The 19,900-nt window shown below is 57.2% G+C and overlaps 1 protein-coding gene across 6 annotated transcripts in view; it reads right to left on the minus strand.

The window, feature by feature from the left end:
* Window positions 1-540: 540 nt before the first annotated feature.
* Window positions 541-19,900, minus strand: part of CMKLR1 (chemerin chemokine-like receptor 1) — a 46,002-nt gene continuing 26,642 nt past the window's right edge. For all 6 annotated transcript variants that reach the window (XM_032398018.1, XM_032398017.1, XM_032398016.1 and 3 more), the window contains 2 exons: window positions 4,430-4,505; window positions 541-3,891 (listed from right to left, as the gene is read on the minus strand). In XM_032398018.1, the coding sequence (XP_032253909.1) occupies window positions 2,794-3,888 (1,095 nt within the window). In that variant the 5' untranslated portion in view covers window positions 3,889-3,891; window positions 4,430-4,505 and the 3' untranslated portion in view covers window positions 541-2,793. The remainder of the gene's footprint in view (window positions 3,892-4,429; window positions 4,506-19,900) is intronic.

Below are 19,900 nucleotides of genomic sequence, written 5' to 3' on the forward strand. Positions count from 1 at the left end.
TTCTCTCCTCTCCCACCCAGCCTGGCCCCTAACCCTGCCAGAGCCAACTCTGGGGGCAGGCTTAAGCCACTCCTTCCTCATTCCTCATCTGGGTCACTGTCCCCTCCTGAGCCCCTCCCCCTTGTCCCCTTGCTGCCCCCCTCCCCCTTTCCCCTACCTCTCTCTCTCTCTCCTTCCTCCCATAGGCTGAAGAAGCTAGGAGATCGGGCAGCAGACCAGGTTCAAAGCCCAGCTCCACCATTTACTGGCTGTGTGACCCAGAGCAGGTGGGGTCTGCAATCAGAACCTCCTTCATCACCCGTGCAGCTCTGATGGTCCTCTTCTCATTTTGAGGGTCTGATGGGATCGTGAGCCTGACACATAGCACTTGCTTAATAAATGCCAGACCCCTTTGCTTTATCTCTATTCTGCATTTCCTCTGTGCTTCCCTCCCCCCTCCCTCTCAAACCCCACCTTCTCTGCTTGTCCCTGGGCCCGCTTCCCCGTCCGCCCTCGGCCCACCCACCCCACCCAGGAAGCAGCACTTGGACGCCCCACCGGCCAGGTCCTGGCCCCGAAGGGGGGGGGGTGGGCCTCTCAGGCACAAAGCACATTGGCTGCCTGTGGAGTAATGCAGGTGCACACTCTTTGTGAACCACGGGAACTTTGTATGTGTGACCTGGGAGATCCTCTAAAGAAGCTGCAGGGACAAGATTCAGGAGGATGTCATGTTTGCATTTCAGTATTTAATGAGAAACTCCTGGTGGGGCAGCCAGGAAGAGGCCTGACCCTAAGGAGGAAACAGCTGGTTTGAATTTTACTCCTGTTCATCAGCTTTTCCAAGGACAAAATGATTTCCTGGCTCCCCGGCCCGACCCGGCCGGCACGCAGCCCAGGAGGAGCGAGGGCCCGAGCCCGAGCGAGCAGCACCTGGGGGTCAGAGCCCGGGTGGCTGAGGACCGTCTCTGGGGCCTGACGTCCCACGCAGTCTCGTGCCTTAGCCACTTCACCTGTGCCGCTGTGGTGGGAGGTGACAAGGCGCACTGGGCAATCTTTCAAGCTCCGTTTCTTGCTCTCCGACGGCCCAAGTTTAGATTTCCTGAAGCCACTGGACGCCCAGACTTGGGGTCAATTCCGAGCTGCCTCATCATAAGCACAATGACCCACGGAGGGAAGGAACAGTCTGTCTCTTAATGAGGTGTGATTTCCAAACAGCCCATGGCCTCGGGAACGTGCCCAGCGCTGTGTAGACATTACATCTGTTCATTGCATCTTGTCACGGAATTGGCTTCACAACAACACTTGGAAGACAAGAGAATGTGGACGCTTGGAGGCCAGAGGGCCTCGGGCCCACCAGTGACGGCCTCTGTCCCCCCACCACCTTCCCTGGAGGCCTTGGGGGGGGGGCAGCAGATGGGAAACATGGTGGGCACGAGTGGACGGGCATCAGGGGACTGGAGGCCAAGTGTACTTTCTCTGCCATGTTGGGTCATTTTGGAAAACTATTTGCAAGGCTGACTTATGGGCTAGTAAGAGGTTTATATTAATCTGCCGAGGAATCAATATTTATGGTGAAAACCCCAAGCCTCTCTCGAAACCCTGATTCTGCAGCTTTCTCTGAGCCAGGCAGACCTAGTTTCAAATCCAGGTTCTGGCAGAGGCCTGCTGGACGCCCTCAGGGAGGTTACTTAACCTCTCTGAGCTTCAGCTATCCCTCATATGTAGAAGGGCAGTACTAACTGTGCCGAACTCAGGCCTGCCAGGGGGAATACACGAGATAATACATGGGCAGTGTTTAGGGTAGGGGGTGCTAATAAATGCAGGCTATCATGAGAGTCTAGAATATTCTCAATGGATACATTCGTCATTAAAAAAACAGAGGATCTGGCGCCAGACAGAGCGGGGGTTCACATCTTAACTCTGCTTCTGGCTAGCCGCGCGGCGCTGGGTGACTTACTCCCCGCCCCACCCCCACGGAGCCCCGGCTTTGTCATCTCTAAGTGGGACAATGACACTGCAGCCCAGGAAGGTGTCAGTCCTCGTCGAGAAAAGGCAACAGGGCTGCACGTGGAGGGGCTCCACGCCTGTGGCGTCCCCACGGCCCGCATCTCAGCGGCACGCGACAAGGGCCCAGGCTGCAGGCTCTGCTGAGCTCAGTGACCGAGCCCTTGGACCTTCTCTTCAACCTGCAGGCCGCTCCCAGGTTGCTTCCTGAAGCTGATTTTGGCAAGGCTTTGAGGAAGCTGAGGAGGAGGACAGGCCCTCCTTCCCTGGCCCCCTGACCTGGCGTGCTTAATTCTGAGCACTGGCAGTCAGAGCCGGTGGACCAGGGAAGGAAGGGACAGTCCCCGGGGACGGGGTGGAGGCTGTGGGTGACGCTGCCCGCCATGACCCAGACCCCAGGCAACAAAGGCAAGGGGAGAGCGGGGGCGTGGGGCGAGGGGCTGGCACCACCCCCATCCCCCAAATAGCCGCCGCCCCCAAAGCACCGTCACCCTGGGAAGTTCGAGGGTGAGCACCTTCAGGCTGCCTCCCTTGAGGGCCTTAGCTCTCCTCCCTCCCCCGCCTCTCCCAGGCCCCAGGTCCTCACAGAGAGAGTCCAAGGTTGAGAGGACACAGCATGCCCTGTCCACCGGGCCACTCGAAGAAAGGAGTTCCAGGCCCTGGACTCCCAGCTCAAAACACGGGTCAGCCCCGGGCAGACTACAGCGGGCATCAGTGGGTCCTGAAGAGGTTTCTGCCGTGGTCTTGAGAAGGCAGAGCTCGGGGCCTCCAAGGCCGGAGTGTCTGTCCATCGGGCTTCCCAGATGAGCCTCAAAGCATGCTGGTCTCCCTCTCGTTCATCGACGACATCTTGGTAAAGCTCCTGTGGCTGGGGTAGGAGGAGTGGCCCGTGTCCTCGCTCAGAGCGTTGACCAGGCGGGAAAAGAGGGCCACCTTGAACTTTCTGAAGTCCTGGCCCATGAAGACGTACAGAATGGGGTTCATGCAGCTGTTGGCGATGGCGATGGCAGTGGCCAGGGGCAGACCCAGGCTGAAGACGGAGCCGGGCACGGCGGCGTGGTGGAGCTCCAGCAGGTAGAGCGTGTGGTAGGGGCACCAGCAGAGGAAGAAGGTGATGATGATGGTCACGATGATCTTGAAGGGCTTCTTGGTCTTGGCCAGGCGGTTGCGCCGCAGCTTGCAGACAATGGTGAAATAGCAGGCCGTGATGATGAGCACGGGGACCAGGAATCCACAGAGGAAGCGGGTGACGGTCACCACCACGTGCCGGCCGAAGCCCACGGGGTCCAGGCGGGTGTGAGCGGGCCACGGGGCAGAGGCGGCCGCGGACAGGCTGAAGTTGTTAAAGCAGGATATTTTCCCATGCACGCGGGCCGTGTCCCGGAAGACCAGGGACGGAGAGCTCAAGAAGAAAGCCAGGACCCAGATGACCACACAGGCCACGTAGGCCAGCCGCACACTGCGGTGGTTCTGCGACCAGACGGGGAGGAGCACAGAGATGCAGCGGTCGAAGCTGATGACAGTGAGCAGGAAGACGCTGGTGTACATGTTGTGGATGAGCAGGAAGTTGCTGATCTTGCACATGGCCGTCCCGAAGACCCAGTGGTAGTCCATGGCGGCGTAGGCGATGTGGATCGGGAGGAAGACGTTGAACAGGAAGTCCGCCACGGCCAGGTTGAGGAACCAGACAGTGTTCACCGTCTTCTTCATCTTGAAGGTGGCGATGATGATCACCAGCCCGTTGCCCAGGATCCCGAGGAAGCAGACGATGCTGTAGACCACCACCAGGAAGATCCTGGCCACCTTGCCTTCCAGGGGAGAAGACTCCTCCAAGACCATGATGGGGTCAAAATCATCCGAGTAGTCATCGTAGGCGAGGGAGGAGTTGTAATCCTCATCGCCCATTCTCTGCGAAGGGAGACAGGGGTCAGTAGGGGAAGCGTGAGGGGACTGGCTCTAAGAGCTTGGCCAACACCAGCAAGGCCGACAGGGTTCTGCCGGACTCTGAGCCAGGCCAGTTTGGTATCTTGATGGCTTAAGTACTTACTTAACTACAAACCCCATTTTACAGACGGGGAAGCTGAGGTGGAGAGAGCCTAAGTCACTTGCCCGAGGTTATACAACGGAGAAGAGGCGGAGCCGGGAGCCACAGCCCTCCTTCAGAGTCTGTTCTCCTGACAACCCTGTTTTGCTAACTCTCTGGGACCCCCCCCCCCTTCCCCTTATAGTCTAGTGAGGGAAACGAACATTCGTCAGATTCCTCAACTCGTGGTAAAATCGCAGTGATGCTCGGTGCAATGAAGGAGGGGTGCGGTAGTGCTGGGAACTTGGTTCCGGCCATGTTTCCCAAACCCCGTGCTGGCATTCTCCAAGTGCTCCCACCTCGTCATGGGTCCCCCACCAGTGCCCTTTGGAGACATTTGTTCAGACCACAGAAGCCCCTCACCGTTCACTGTTAGGGTGTCCAAGGCTCTCCGATGGGGGTCCTTGGCCAGTCAGTCCCTGGGCACAGCTAGAAACACCTGCAGGAAAGGATAGAGAGGTAGCGGTTGGATCCAGGGATAGAGCCAGAGATCGGATCTGTTGTCACCGCTCCCAGTTTACAGAGGAGGAAGCAGAGGCTCAGAAAGGCTCAGTGATGCCCAAGGGCGGAGGCTGGGGAGTGGTGGAGCCCCTCGAACCCAGATGAACTGCCGGCGCCTTCATCCCAACCCCCGCCCCACCCAAGCACATCCACAAAGGGCCTGCAGGGGCAGGGGCAGAGGAAGGCACAGGGGGAGGGGGGTGCGGGTGGGGGGCAGTGTGTGGATAGCTCCATGCGAGTCTGCTGCCAGGACAGCCCCAGAAAGCACCATTCCAGTTACTGGGAAGACAGAAGAGGAATGGCCCTGAACACCCACCACGCCCCTCGTTTTGTCTTCCCAGGGCCTCTTTGAGGCAGGCGTGGTGACTCCCGTTTTGGATCTGGGGAACCGAGGCCCAGAGAGAGAAGCCTCCTTCCCCCTGGGCGTTGCCCGGGCCCCGTGGGGGCTGTGGATCACATGCAGACCCGCCGGCGCGACCGCCTGGGGAGGAGACGGACACGAATACATTCACTGAGCACCTACCATGTGCCAGGCAACTTAAGTGGTACTTGGGCCAATTCCCAGAACCACCTTGTTGGGGATTTTCCCAGTCTAAGGAGGAACGCACTGAGATTCCGGGGAGTTGGCAAGCTTGGGAGGTCTTGGAGGCACGCCCGCGGGCATGGTTCAAACCCAACCTCGACCATCTGCCAGCTATATGGCTTTGGATCAATGACTCCTTCTGAGCCTTTGCTTCCTCATCAATAAAATGGGGATACTCACTCCTTCGCAGAATGGATGTAAAAATCGCAGGCCCTGACAATATGGCGCATCGGTTCCGTGCTGGCGCATAATAAATCCTCAAAAAGTATTAGTGATTCCGTTAGGGCCCGGGTTGGGGGGGGGCGGAAACCACTGAATTCCAAGATGGGATTTGAACACGGGGCTCTGACAGCCCTACGCCCAGGCACCTTCCACCACCCAAGCTCTTCCCATCCTGACACATGGGCTCCAAACCAGATGTTCAGCTCTCGAGACTGCCAATCAATGCTTCATTATAAATAACTCAACTTCCACTGTGGAAATGCACTGCTGGTCCTTAATGGGCTTGAGGTTGTATTTTATGGCAGAAAAGACATCTTTCGCTTTTATTAAATAAAAGCCTCTTGGACAAGCCCCTTGAGCATCATTCTGGGTTCAAGGGACTCAGAATTCAAGTGTCACCCCACTTGGGTATCATCCTACTTCTGCAGGCTGGGAAGATAGTCCCAACGTGCCCAGTGAGGGGTCCCCCGGGGCTTCCTGTGGCCCCTGGAATGCAGAGAGCACATGGGAACAGCATGCCCCACCCCCATAACTGGGGGGGAATATGACTGGTGGTCATGACCAGGTCTGCTGAACAAGGGCTCTCACCATCCCTACGTGCTGCCCCTGAAATCATGGTCCGATGACAGGCACCAAGCATCTCCTTGAGAACAAAATGACCATGTCCTTATTCCCTACACTGGGCCGTGCTGGCCGCAGGGATGAGGAAATGGCTTCCCTAGGGTCCCTTCCCACAGGAGCTCACAGCCAGTCACAAGGCACAGGACAGAGGTGTGCTGGGGCCGGAGCAAGGCCAGGAAGCCCGAAGCAGGCTGGAGGGGGGTGTCCCCCAGCCTGGGCATCAGTCCTACACTTCTTGGGGCAGGCAGGATAGTCTCCCTGGGCCCAGCATGCCTCCTTCATTGGCCGTCGGCGGCGGGGTGGGGGGGTGTCTGAGCCCCAAGAGGAGAGTGAAGAGGAGTGGGGATCCAGCACTTTGCACAGCGTCTGCAGAGATGCCCTGGACACAGATAACGTCACGTCTGGCTCTCTGGCTGGGCCGGGAGCAGCTCGGGGTCAGAGGCCATGTCTTCTCATCTGTGAGCAGGGTGGGGGGTGGGCAGGGTGAGGCGGCACAAGGTGGCCCTGACATCCTCTGGGCGTGTCCATCCATCCACCCCCTCAGCCGACTAGGAATCAAGTGAGTCAGTGTCCCCAGTTGGCTTGTGCCCTCCCCCTGAGCCCCTCGGCCCTCCCGGGAGAGCGTTTCATCACACGCCCGCCCTCGGCCTGTCCCGACCCACATCCCTCCCGCCTGAGCCCGTTTCTGCGCAGTACAGCGGAGGGGTAGAGGACACAGACGCTGGGGCCTGGCCAGGCTGCCAGCTCCCAAATCCTGGGTCTGCACGAACCTCCTGTGAGCACGGGCAAGTCAGTTAGCTTCTCTGCACCTCAGTTGTCTTATCTGTAAAATGGGTGTGATCCTCACAGTCTCTAACTCATGGGATGGCTGTGAGGCTTGAAAGTCACGTGTAAAGTTCTTAGAACAGGGCAAGCACTATGCTGTTCCCGTTTTTGCTATGCCCCAGGATTCTACTCTTAAGGCCCTCCTAAAATGAACTTGGGAAGGGAGGAGGGGCCGGGAAGGCCACAGGACCAGGGAGTCCTGCCCACTTATCTCCCCATTTCTGGGTTCAAGAGCGGATCAAGGGTGACACAGGCAAGGATTTTGCTTCTCTAAGCTCCTCTAATCTCTTCGCCTCTCAAATAGGGGTAAGAATGCCTCCCTCGTGTTGTTGGGAAGGTCAGGTGAAGCGACAACGAACCCTTGGCCAACTGTAAATTAAAAAGAGCTATAAAGTTCTAGTTATTTGTGTTCCTTAAACAAGTAATCAGGAAGCTCCTGAAGAAAGTGTAACTATAGATCCATTGTATGTGTATATACACATAGCCAATATTTATTTGAGCGCTCACTATATGCCCAACGCTGCTCGGCCAGGCTCCATGCAATGCTCCCGACAGCCCTGAAGGGGTAACTTTAACTTGCAGGTGCAAAAAATGGAGGTTCAGAGAGGTGAAGCAACTTGCCCAAGGCCACACAGGTGGGAAGTTCGGACCTCCAAGGACCCCAAGTGAGCAGTGTCTTGGGCTCCCCCTGCTTCCCTGAGGGATTAAGCTGTCCCCAGTCCCGCCACTCACCCCTTGGAGCTCTTTAAGCCTTAGCTTTGAAGCCTGAGAGCTCAGACCTTCGTCACATTCTTGATCCTCCTACAGAGCTGCCTTCCCTGAGCCACCTTGCCAGGTTCCCCTTCGTCTTTCCTTCAAGATGCTTAGACTCGGCTCCATGTGAAAATCATACCTGCAATGCCATGTGTATCCCGGTCCGTGAGCCATGGCCCACCCACTGCCTCTCTCGGGTGCCCTTTGTGAAGGCCCCTGCTCAGTGGGAAATGCCCAGGAGAATTCAGGGTAAAGAACAACATTGCTTCCCCTGAGGCACTGGGCTGTTTCCTCATTCTTAATAATTCAAGTTCAACAACTGATCACATTTCCCTTTTTGACGTGGCCACAAGGAAGCTCAGAGTCACATTTGCAGGTCAAAGGCAGCAACGGCGTCCACCCTGCTGCCCCCCCTCAGCCTTCTGCACTGGTTCCGGCTGCTTCTTAGGTCTGCAGCGAGTTATACTTTCCACTGGTTTCCGGGTGATAAATAATGATTGATTGGGTGCACACAAGAGCCCAAACGCTATATAAATACTTTCACTGCACTAGCTCACACGTCCCCAGGAAGCCCCGGGAGTGGTGCTGCTGTGACCGCCCCCCATGTGAAGGCGAGGGAGCGAGGCTATTGTCGAGGCTGGTGACCAATTCACACCCAGGATGATCAGACCTTGAGCCCTGCTCTTAACCACTGTGCTTTCCAGAAGGCGGAGCACCTCTTGCTACATCTGTTCTCACCCCTCCTCATGCGCTAGGGCGTCCAGCTCCATCTTCCCGGGCACCTACGCATTGCTCTCCTTTTCCTAGCCCCTCAAGGAGTCCACCTTCCCCAGTTCTCAGGACCAGTGACCCTGAGCTTACACCCATTTGGAACGGGGCCTTGAGCTGGGCTGCTCTGAGGCCGCTAGGACAGACTGCCCAGGCCACGGAGACAGCGCCCTGCCTCGGCGCCCCCTCCTCCCTGGCGTCCCCTCCCGGAGACCTAGAGGAAGCGCACGAAGGAAAGGATGGCTTTCTTTTCCTTTATGGCCTCAGCTCACCCTCCCAGCAGCCCTGAGAAGCAGGCAGGACAAGTGTTCTTATCATCCCCATTTGGCAGGTCCCAAAACAGAGGCCCAGAGAGGAGAAGCAACTTGTTCGGGTGTGGGCTTGGACCTCGCAGCCTCCAGGACTGTGAGAATGAAGGTTTGTTGCTTCAGCCCCACAGTCTCGGGCATCCTGCTACAGCAGCCTGGACGGGGGCTGAGCCCTCTCGGGGGCTCCACTGCGATCCCAGCGCAGCGGGGCCGATCCGAGGACTAACCCCCAGGCTGCTGCGAGGCTTGAGTAGGTGGGGTGTGTTTGGGGGCACTTGGGCGCTGCCTGGGGCACGAAAGCTCACCACTGTAACTAACAGAGCACCTCCCGTGTGCTGGACAGCAGGCCACACACTTCACACCCCCCCTTACGACAGCCCTCTGGGGCCGGGACATGAGTGTACCCATTTACAGATGGGGACACGGAGGCACAGGGAGGCAAAGTAAGGTCTGTGAAGCACTGTACCCACACCCTGTAGAGCCTAAGGCCACTGTAGTCTTTGTCACTGTTGCTGGTGTTTGTGGGGTGGGGGTGGGGTGGCCAGAATCAGCATCCTCTAGAGTTTTCTATCGGTACCCGCTTCTGACCCCACTGGTCCCTTCATCTCCACTCTGGCCAACGCCCAGTCCTCTCCCTGCGATGCTGACCACGTCCTACCCGCTGCCCCCCCAGCACCCCGAAAAGGCCTGCCGGACGGCAGACGCTCATTCTTCACCAGTGCCCAGCTCAGTGCCTGGCACAGCCCAAGTGCTGAAGAGGTACGTGTGGTATTCATTCCCGGCTTCGCCATTTACCGGACACTTCTGTGTGGCAGGGGCCAAGCCCGTTAGAAATGCTGTCACGGGCAACAGTCCTGCAAGGAGGCAGGTGCCCTTCTCCCCCGAGGCTTTGGGAACATGGCACGTCTTGCCTACCGTAGCAGTCAGCTCGGGCTGCTGTAACGAAGGACCCCAGGCTGGACGGTTCAAACAAGAGATGTTGATTTTCTTACAGTTCTGGGGGCCCTAAGCCCGGGATCGAGGTGTTGGCAGGATTGGTTTCTCCGAGGGTCCCTCTCCCTGGCTCATACACAGCTACCTCCTCCCTGCGTCCTGTATGGTCTTCGCTCTGTGTGGGTCTGCATCCCGATCTCTTCTTATAAGGAGCCCAGTCAGGAGGGATTGGGGTCCACCCTAATGACCTCATTTTACCCTAACCACCTCTTCAGAGGCCCTGTCTCCAAATACAGTCACATGCTGAGATATTGGAGGTTAGGACGTCAAGATACAAATTTGGTGGGGGGGATACAATTCAGTCTATAACACCTACACGTTGGCATTATTGTTATAACCTAGCGCTGCTATTTGTGGTTCCTCCAGATGGCTCACACTGAGTGTGGGGGGTCTTATCCCCAGCTCTCTGCCCCATGGCCTCACCCATGCTGGGGCCTAAGTCCCATCCTTACAATGGGTTACACACACACACACACACACACACACACACACACACACACACAGAGGCCCTGCCTCCAGGGCTGCCGGCCTCCCAGATATTTATAATCTCCAAACCCATCAACGGATTGTCATCTACAATGTACAAGAAACTCCTTCCTTCAAATCCAAAAAGAGAGCAATCCCAACAGAACAAAGGTCAAATGATATGAACAGGTAATTTACCAGAGGGAAACCTCCAAATGTCAGCATATGACAAATTCTTGCTCGAAGACATGCAAATGAGAACCACAGCCAGATAACACTTTGTGCCCACTGGACTATGGCACGAATACAAAGCTGGCATGTCTACCCCTCAGGCTGGCAGGGTGGGGGCGCACGGGCTCTCATGCCACACTGTGGGTACCCGTGAACCCCTGTGCACCTTCCAGCCCCGGGAGGCACCAAACACCAGGATGCTCATGTGCAGTATTTGTGTGTGTGTGTGGGGGGGGGCATGACTTAGCTTTAGCTCTCCAGAAGCAAACCTCAAGTGAGGATCCCTGCAAAAGTGATTTATCAAGGAAATGTTCCAGGAAAAATCAGTAAGGGAGTGGAGAAATAGGATCCGGAAGGGGAGGAGGCTGGGCAAGGGTGCAGAAGGTGCTCTTGGCTCTTGCTTGTGCTCAGGGAACAATGGAGGTCACGGTCCAGGAGGCTGAGTATTTGTATCCCTCTGCCCTGCCCATGTGCATTCCCAGGCACTCCCAGCCCCTGAGGTCAATCCTCCAACAAAGAGTGAAGGTCTGGCTGTCAGGGGCAAGAGACCACGGGGAGACTGTGTGCACAAAAACAATCAAGATTCCGGGGGGCTGGGAGGGGGGGCAAGCACACAGAGGCGTCCACTGATGGCTGGAAGCTGGAGGCCCCTGAATGTCCATTGTGGGAGAGGGAACCAGTGAATGCTGTGCAGCTGGTAAAAGCAACAGATCATCCAGTGTATACACAGCAGCGGTATTCGGAGCGTCTTAAAACCACCTAACCAAAACAGCACTTAAGTGCATTGAAAACACACACGCAAAAGCAGCGATGCACACAAAACAGTAACAAACGTTTTGCAAGAACACCGCCAAATAACAAGATGCACACTGAACAGATTACAATGGCCCCGTGGGAGCAGCGGTGGGAGGGAGAAGGACAGAAAATGCGGCTAAGAGGAAATGAGCACCGTGAAGAAAGAGAGGTCAAGTGTGGGGGCTTCCGGAGGCCGGCGATGTGAATGAGGATGGATGCAGGGGTGTCATTGTGTCAGCCCCCTCTCATCTCCTGAGGTCCAGGAAAACCCAGAGCAAACAGACAGACACCCCGAATCCTTGGCTGGTGTTCATGTTCGGGCAGGGCTCAGTCCACGCCTGCATCCCTGAATCCCCGATGAAGCCACGCTTGGCCGGCTGAGGACCAACCGAGCAGCCTTGGCCCTGCCCAGGGCCCTTTGGTGCCCCACCCCGAAGCCTCCTCTCAGACTGGGAATGAACTTGGATGCGCCACTGGAAGCCCTGGCCCAGAGTAAGCTGGCTCCGTGGCACCCGAGGCCTCGTACCTCCTTGGTGAGCCCAGCTCCTGCCCAGGACGGATGCGGGCTCAAGTTCACATCTGATTCCTCCTGCCACAGAGAGCAAAAACCTCAGGCGGATGTTACTGGCTTCATTTTTATTCAACAAACACGTATTTAGCCCTCACTACATTCTAGGCACCATTCTAGGCACTATTACGAAGAGGAAACTGAGGCCCAGAGAGGGTGAGTAACTTGCCCAAGGTCACACAGATCGCTCAGGTAAGCAAGGTAGGTCAAATCAGGCACTGTGGATGGAGGAGGAAGCTCCAGGCAGGTAGGTGTCATGTTGGGCTTCAAACTCAGCCTGCCGAACTGCCAAACCCACTCTCTTTCCTTGTCTACCACCTCGCCCGCCCAGAACATTCTGGAATTCTCTGGTCTTTGCTCCAGTGGAACCACCTAAGAGCCCCCACCAGGGTCAATCTGGCAGGGTTCATGGTGTGCATTTTATAGATGGGGCAAAACGAGGTTCCAGGTTCCCCGCGAGTTTTGTGCTGGGCCCCCCTTCCTCTAGTGAATGGTCCGAACGGGAATGTGTCATGATCCCAGGTGCTGCAGGAAAAGTCTTTTGGAGATGGGGGCGCATTCGTGCATCCATCCTGCAGGCATGCGTGGAGCCTGCTGCCCCCGGCCCGGGCTTGGAGGCTGGGATGCACCACGGGGGCCTTTCCCCACCCGGACCTCCCCCTAACACTGCGAGGGTGGCTGTCACCAATCCTGCTTTCTCAAGGGGACGGCTGAGGCCAGAGGGGGTGGGGGTGGGGTTGCTTGCCTGAAGTCACACATCTGGCGAGCAGCAGTGCAGGGATTTGAGTCTGGTCCGTCTGCGTCCAAGGCCCCACCTTCCCCAGCTACTGCCTGCTGGCCTGTGTCCCCACGGGCTCGGGACAGCAGGGCTGGGAGGCATCTGGGCAGCAGCCGTGTGCCTCCGGCTTCCCCTCTGTGTCTTTGTTCATGCCCCTCGGCTAAACGGGTGCCCTAAGGCTGCAAAGAACTCAGCTCCCTTTCCGTCTGTGTCTGTCGGTTGGGGCCTCTCCCTGCTTCTCGTCCTTCGGCCCCTCTCTCTCTTTCTCCTCAGCTCTGCGTGTGCGTCTCCGTGTCTCTCTCTCCTCTGTGTAGTCTCCCTGTCTTCTGTCTCCCCGCCCCCAGTCCCCGTCCTCCCCCATGAGAGGCTCAGCCGGCCCCTCGCCTGCCCTCACTCACCTCTGCGCCGACCCAGCCCCCTGCTACCAGTGGCCCCTCGCTCTCCCACCCCGCTGCCTCTCCAGCCACGGCCGGCCTGCCACTAACCTCCTGGCCACGGGCCCAAGGCAGTAAGCGCTTCCCTTCAAGGGGGAGGTCTGGCCTGGCTGACGTCCTCCTCTGCCACCTCCCCCACGGCCCACACTGACGGGCCAGACGGCAGCCCCGGAGGCCTCTCCTCCAGCTCCCTGCAACCTCGGGAAGGGGGATGCCTCTCCCTCAGCGGGCACCCCGTTTTGTGGCTGGAGAAACTGGGGTCCAGACGGAGCAAGTGACCCTCCCTAAGCCACAGAGAAGAAGAGGGGCTCAGTCTGTCCTGTGTGTAGTGTGTCCCCGGAGCCCAGACCTCTGCCTGGCCCGTCACACCCCCCTCCCGCCTCACCCCTCTGGAGCCTCCCTGCAGAGATCTGCGAACGGAGGCTCACTCAGAGAGGTGAAGTGGCCCAGCAGGGCTCCCGTGGCCTTTAAGCCTCAGCCTAGGATTTGAACCGAGGATGCTCTGACCCCCAAATCTGTGCTATTTCTCCTTGCCCAAGATCACAGCCTTGGCCCGCAATTGAAGTGTAAAGAGGCCTTCCACGCACCACTCCTCCTTCACAAAAGGCCCTCCTCAGCCGCATGCTCGCCTCCCACCGGCCCCGACAGCCTCTGTAGGTTCTGACGTCTGTCTGCCGCAGAGTTCCCTGGCTGCCCCCGCCTGCCAGTTGCCCACCGCCCGACAGATCGCTCTCCGAGAGACACCTTAGGGGTTACAATCCCTGGATCCCCAGCTCGGAGGGACTCAGGAACCTCGAAACCACACTGCACTGCAGATATTCCCACCGCAGGCTGGCCGCCAGCCCCGGGACAGAATTAGCTCTGTGTCGGGAGAGAATTTCCTCCCTAGTCCCACGCCCACACTTAGGAGCTCACACTGAGTCACTGCAATGAAGCTAGAAAGTGCTGGCTGCCTAACAGCCTGTCCCATTTTCTTTTGGTTTGGATGGGGCCCTGTTTGAGCTTAGGAACCTGTAGGAGCGGGCCACAGCGTGGAGCTTACAGCCCTGGACCTGGACGAGCCCCTTACTCAGAGACCAGAGGCCCCGGGAAACCTCCAACAGTGATGAGGGCCCAGAAGCAGGAGACCCCCAAAATATCCACCCCGCTGCCTGGTATCCCCCTCATTGGAGTGCCCCCCTTTCCTCCCCAGCGTGCTCTGTCTGTCCCCAGATCCACTCCCCTCCCTGCTCTGTGTCCTAGGGTCCCCCTCGACATCACAAGGCTCTTTGCCCTCGGACCTCTAGTTGAGTTTGAGCCACGAGAGACCCAGCTGGGGGAAGAGGGAAGAGAGGGGGGTCAAGCTCCCTCCCTGCAGCGTCTCCTGAGTAAGCCACAGCTATGCAACGTGGATGGAAGTACAGATCCCTCCTCTGACCCCCGGCCTGGGGTAACGAGGTCCCCTGGCAGGGCTGCACCTTGGTCTGCTGCGAGTCCCTTATACTGTCCCCCACCCCCACCCCCCGAAGCCCTCCCTGCCCAGGCTGTCCTCAGTCTCCCTGTTTGAGCTGGTCATCCGTTTCCTGCTACGACCCTAACCAGACTCTCCTCCCTGCCTGCCTCCCACGTCTGTCAGATCTTACCCATTTTGTTCCCAAACAGCTCCTGCATCTGCCCAGGGCTTCTGCCCACCAGACGCTGCCCTGGCCGGATGAAGTGTGGTCACTGCCTCAACAGCCTCCTGTCTCAGCTGTGATTTCATTTTCCACCTGGTAGCCAGAGAGAGCTCTTCAAAACTCAAACCATATCGCAACACTCTCTGCTTAAAAGCCCTCCTTAAAAGCAGCACCAAGTCCTTCCCGGAAGTCCCCCAGTCCCCTGCCTACCCTGGGACTGAGCCTGGGCTGGATCCCCAGCCCCAGATGAGAGCCTGGCTTGGTATCAGGTTCTGGGGCCCAGGGAGAGCATGGACACTTCCTTGCAAACCCAGCCCCACTCTTGTATGGCAGACCCAGCGGCGGTGCCCGGCCGCATAAGGCCCCTAGTGAGAGCGTTTGGGTGGACGTCCTTCTTTCCAAGCTCAGAAGCCACTCTGGCCCCATTAGTGTGTCCGATGCACAAACACTGCGTGTCCTCCCAAGCACTCAGCTCGTGTCCAAAGCCCCCAGGCAGATAGCCTGTGCCTCTTCCCATAAACACTGCCCCAGCCCCTGGAGGTGGCCTGTACACAAATTCTCCCCTGCTTAGGGCCCCCGAGACTCCGAGGCCCAGCACCCGACCTGCCTAATCCCCTAAAGTCAGCCTTGAGTCTGCTCACGCAAGCAATCCCCGAGTTATGTACATAGCTTATCCGGAAGGCGGCAGCTCTGGGGGCGTTGACGTGAGCTGCTCAGGATGTGGTCTGAGAGGGCTGCCAACGGTGGTCGCCGTCTCCCCAGGCCAGGCGCCGGCCGGTGACATATGCTCAGGGTCCTGCTCACAGTGTGGGCTTGGAGCCTAGACTCCCAGGGGCTCCTGGGTGCTCCTCAAGAAGTCATCGTCTCAGCCCCTGCCCCCTCAACCCCTGCCCCTAGTCCAGGCCAGCACAGCTCACCTTCAGCCCCGAGGGCCAGGCTGCATCAGCCCCAAGCATAGCTTCTCCCCTGCCTCCTTGAGACCCCTGGGAGCTGGCAGCCAAAGGAACTTTCTCCATCAGCAGGGCCCCAACCTGCTGTGGGAGAGAAGAACAAGCAAGCTGAGCCCCAGGCTCCTGCTTCTGGAGCCCTTGTTTTCAACCCCCAGGCTCTGGTCCCTCCTTCCTTCTTTATAGCTCCATTGGATGCATGAGAACTGGACCTTACCAGGCCCCTGAAACTCACACCAGAGCCCCAGGCCAGATATTTGAGACCAGCAGACCATCCTGGTAAGGAGCTCTGGAGCCCAGAACGTCAGGGCTATTATTATTATTATTTTTTTTTTAAAGATTTTTATTTATTTATTTGACAGAGACACAGCGAGAGAGGGAACACAAGCAGGGGGAGTGGGAGAGGGAGAAGCAGGCTTCCCATAGAGCAGGGAGCCTGACGTGGGGCTCGATCCCAGGACCCTGGGATCATGACCTGAGCCGAAGGCAGACGCTTAACGACTGAGCCACCCAGGTGCCCCCGTCAGGGCTATTATTAAATAGTATTAATAATCATCATCAAAACAATGATATTTTATTGAGCACCTATGTGTGCCAGGATGCTGAGAAGCACTTACGTACATCCCCTCACACAAACCCCAGGGGATGGCGGGCATTATTATGGCCATTTTAGAGTTGAAGAAGCAGAGGCCCATCGAGGTTGAGTCTTACCCAAGGTCACAGGGCTACTGAGAGGCAGAGGTCTTTATGCTTTCACAGGCTCTGCTTGGCACATGTCCTTAGATAAATCCCGGACACTTTGGGGGCCTTAGTTTCCCCGTCTGTAAAAACAAGGAGGTTGGAGTTGATGGTGTCAAAGCCTCCCTTCCAACTTAAAAAAAATGCCATAGTTGAACGGGCCATGTGTCTATTGCCAGTCTTGTACCAGCAAAAAGACAGTGTGGCTCAGCTCCATGCTGTGTGACCATGAGCAAATCGCTTTACCTCTCTGAGGAGCCGTGGTTGAGGTGCCTATGAAAGGGCAATACTAAAACCTTCCCTTCAGGAGCGCCTGGGTGGTGCAGTCGGTTAAGTGTGTGAGTTCGTTTCGGTTCAGGCCCTGATCTCAGGGTTGTGGGATCGAGCCCCGCGTCCAGCTCTGCGCTCAGCACGGAGTCTGCTTAAGACTCTCTCCCTCTCCCTCTGCCCCTCCCCACCACATTCTCTCTCTTTCTCTCTCTCAAATAAATAAATCTTAAAAACAAAAATAAAATAAAACCTTCCCTTCAGAAAATCAGGGAGTCTGGATAAAGTGATCTCTTGGGACCCCTTGCAGTTCTAAGATTTCTGGCCCAGGGATTGAAGGTTGATGTAGAGGCCTCTCACCCCACAACCCGTGAGCAAGTCTGGGGTCCTTCTTGACTGTGATAAGGTGGTCTCAGGCTTGTTGCCCCACTCCAAGCCACCCAGCGGCTAAGCCACCGGGTTCAAAGGCCCTTCCTAGTTAAGCAACCAGGAACAAATTCTCTCTTTTCCAAGGCTCAGTGTTCCCATCTGTAAAATGGGGCTGTTATTATGACCTCCCTCCTAGAGTTCTCATGAGCAGGTCACGAAGCAATGACGTGGGAGGACACAGTGCCCCCTGCACAGTAGGTGCTCAGCAAACGTTGATGGTGACTTATCTGGGAGAACCAGCAGCATCCCTGTCCCGGGTGAGGAGAAAGCTGGGTGGCATCCAGCTAGCAGATTCTGTACCAAAGCAAAGAGCCGCGCTTCCAGAAACCAACGGAACTCGAAGACGAGCCTGGAATGTGTCTGGGGGCAGAGGAGGGATGGAAGCCAGGCTGCAGCCAGGGGTTCCTCGGAGCCTCCTCCTCCCAGACCAGACGCTGCCCTGGCCACTGCCATGCCTGCCCTCAGCTCGGCCCCATCTCCCTTCCCGCATCCCCACATCCTCCGTAGGAGCCTTTGCAAAGCAGTTTTCCACTTAGTGAAATCCCTCAGCTGAACTCAGGCTGTGGTCCCGCCTCCGTCCACACAGAGCCGCACGGGGTCACCAGGAGGTGGCCCCGGCTGTGAGGGCTCGGACCCACTCCCCACATCTCTGACCCTCCATTTCTGCTTCTGGGACGTGGGGATTGCCCAGCAGGCTATGAAGATCAAGAAGGACCGACCGGATGCACCTAGCAAAACAGCCAGCCCCTCGAAGGGTCTCACACGATGCCAATTCCCCCTTATTCCCACTTGACAGATGGGAAAACTGAAATTCAAACCAGTTTCATGATCTTTCCCCAGGTTACCCCCACAAGTGAGCCAAGGGTAGAATTCGGCTTCTCTTCTGATTTTTCCCGGAACCCGGTTCCCTACCACTTAGAGCTAGGATTGAATCCCAGCTCCCACACTTGCAGGCTGTGGGACCTGGTACGGGTTACTTCACCTCTCTGAGCCTCAGGCTCCTCATCCCTAGCATCCGCCTCCAGGGGCTGTGAGCGTTCAGTGAAACACGGTTGGCGAGGCCCTGGGCAGAGTGCCTGTCCCAATCACGGCGACTTACGAATATTACCGGCAAGGGAGAGCCTAGGAAATGCATTCCCACTGCTCCCTCGGCAGAGCTACTATCTGAGGGTCCACGGAGAAGTTGGCAGGGCGCGGGCCTTCTCTGGACCCCTCAGGACAGGATCAGATGACGGGGAGTGCTGGCTACTTCGCAGGCACGGGCAGGCCGCAGCGTCGGAAGCCGGGCCCCTCTCCAGCCTGCTCCTCATGTCCTGTCTGCTTGTCCCCCTGAGCCGCACTGAGGCTCTCAGCACATCTGGCCGAGGACAGCCCTGCCCGGCCCCTCCCTGGCCGCCCAACAGCCCCGTCCGCTCCAGGCCACCTTGTTTCCGAGACTTCCTGCCTCCGGCCTGGAACGTTCTCCTCCGTGGTCCTGTCACAGGAGGAAGTGTGCTCAGCATGGGCCTGGGGTTCCAGGAGTGCGGTTTTGGCACCTTTGCCTGGGAGAGGTCAGTAGACAGAGGCCCTATTGGAGGGTGAGGGAGGGCGAGGGAGGGTGAGAGAGGCTGGGCGGGGGCCTCTCCCAGACAGGCTGACTCAAACCCTCAGGGAGGCTGAGAAACTTCCGGCAAGATGGCCTGGACATGGGGCTAACGGAAAGCCCTGAAGGCCAGGGATTCTTCCCTCCAGTTCTCCGATCCTCCCATCTCCTTTGCTCTATCCTTCCAAGAAATATTTATTACACATCTATTAGGCCCCAGGCCTGGATCTGGGAACTGAGGGGGCTGGCATTCTCCAGGGCTGGGGGGAGATAGGAACAAACAGATAAAGAAAGGCGGGACGAATAAGGCCATCACCCCTGGAGCCAGACAGCCTGAGTCTGAGTCTCTGCGCTGCCACTCACCAGCTATGTGACCTCAGGCAAGTCACCACACCTCTCTGTGCTTCAGCTTCCTCATCTGAAAACCAGCAGGGACAGGAGCTCCTCCCTCACAGGGTTGTTCGAAGGATTAAATGAGTTCACATTGCTGATGTTTTAGGAGCATGCCCGGTTCATTGGAAGCACTATGTAAATGCCGGGAAAATAGAATGATTACAGTGGCAGGTGGTGGGATGTGCTACAGATAAAATATAAAGAGGAACGGGGCATAAAGATGGGGGAGAGGGTATTAGTTTAGGTTGAGTGCTCAGAGAAGGGCTCTCTAAGAAGGTGACCTTTCAGCAGAAACTTGAATATAGGAAGAGGGAGACATGTGACTATCTGATTGAAGGCAGTATGGACAGCAAGTGCAAAGGCCCTGTGGCAGGAGCATGTTTGACAGGTTCAGGAAACAGCACAGATCTGTGCATTCAAACATCTATTCAGAACGCTGCTAGCAAACACCTTCTAAGTGCCACACTCCCTGCTAGAAGCTGTGGGTGTGAGATGGCCCAGTCTCTGCCCTCATGTAGGGGAGGTGGGTGCAGGGGCACCCAGGAGGGGCACCTCCTCAGAGCACCTAAAGTCCAGACTTCCAGCGAACCAGCCATATTGGCCTGCATTACAAACAGGATGGGGTTATCTGCCGTCTCCACCTCTCCCTAATACTCCCTTGACTGTGGGGCCATGAGTCAGTGGCAGTTCACCACAGAACGTGCCCTGGGTCCTGCTGGTGTAGAAATCAGAGCGATCTGGTAAGAAAGATGGGCCAAGTCATTCTCACTTTTAGCTGTAATGAGAGAGTGCAGATCTCTTTGCAGAAGTGACGACATAATCCCTACATTACTCACTGTGTCCCCTTCCTGGTCACTGGCAGCCGAGTTTGTGACCCTGGCTCTGTACAAAGCAAAGAGAAGCTGGTTGGCGATATCAGGGGAAACTTCTTGGTGGAGGTGACATTTGGGCTGAGCCTTGGAGGGTGCAAAGCCTTTG

The sequence above is a fragment of the Phoca vitulina genome, unplaced genomic scaffold (assembly GCF_004348235.1).
Source record: "Phoca vitulina isolate PV1807 unplaced genomic scaffold, GSC_HSeal_1.0 scaffold108, whole genome shotgun sequence".
NCBI classification, from domain to species: Eukaryota; Metazoa; Chordata; class Mammalia; order Carnivora; family Phocidae; genus Phoca; species Phoca vitulina.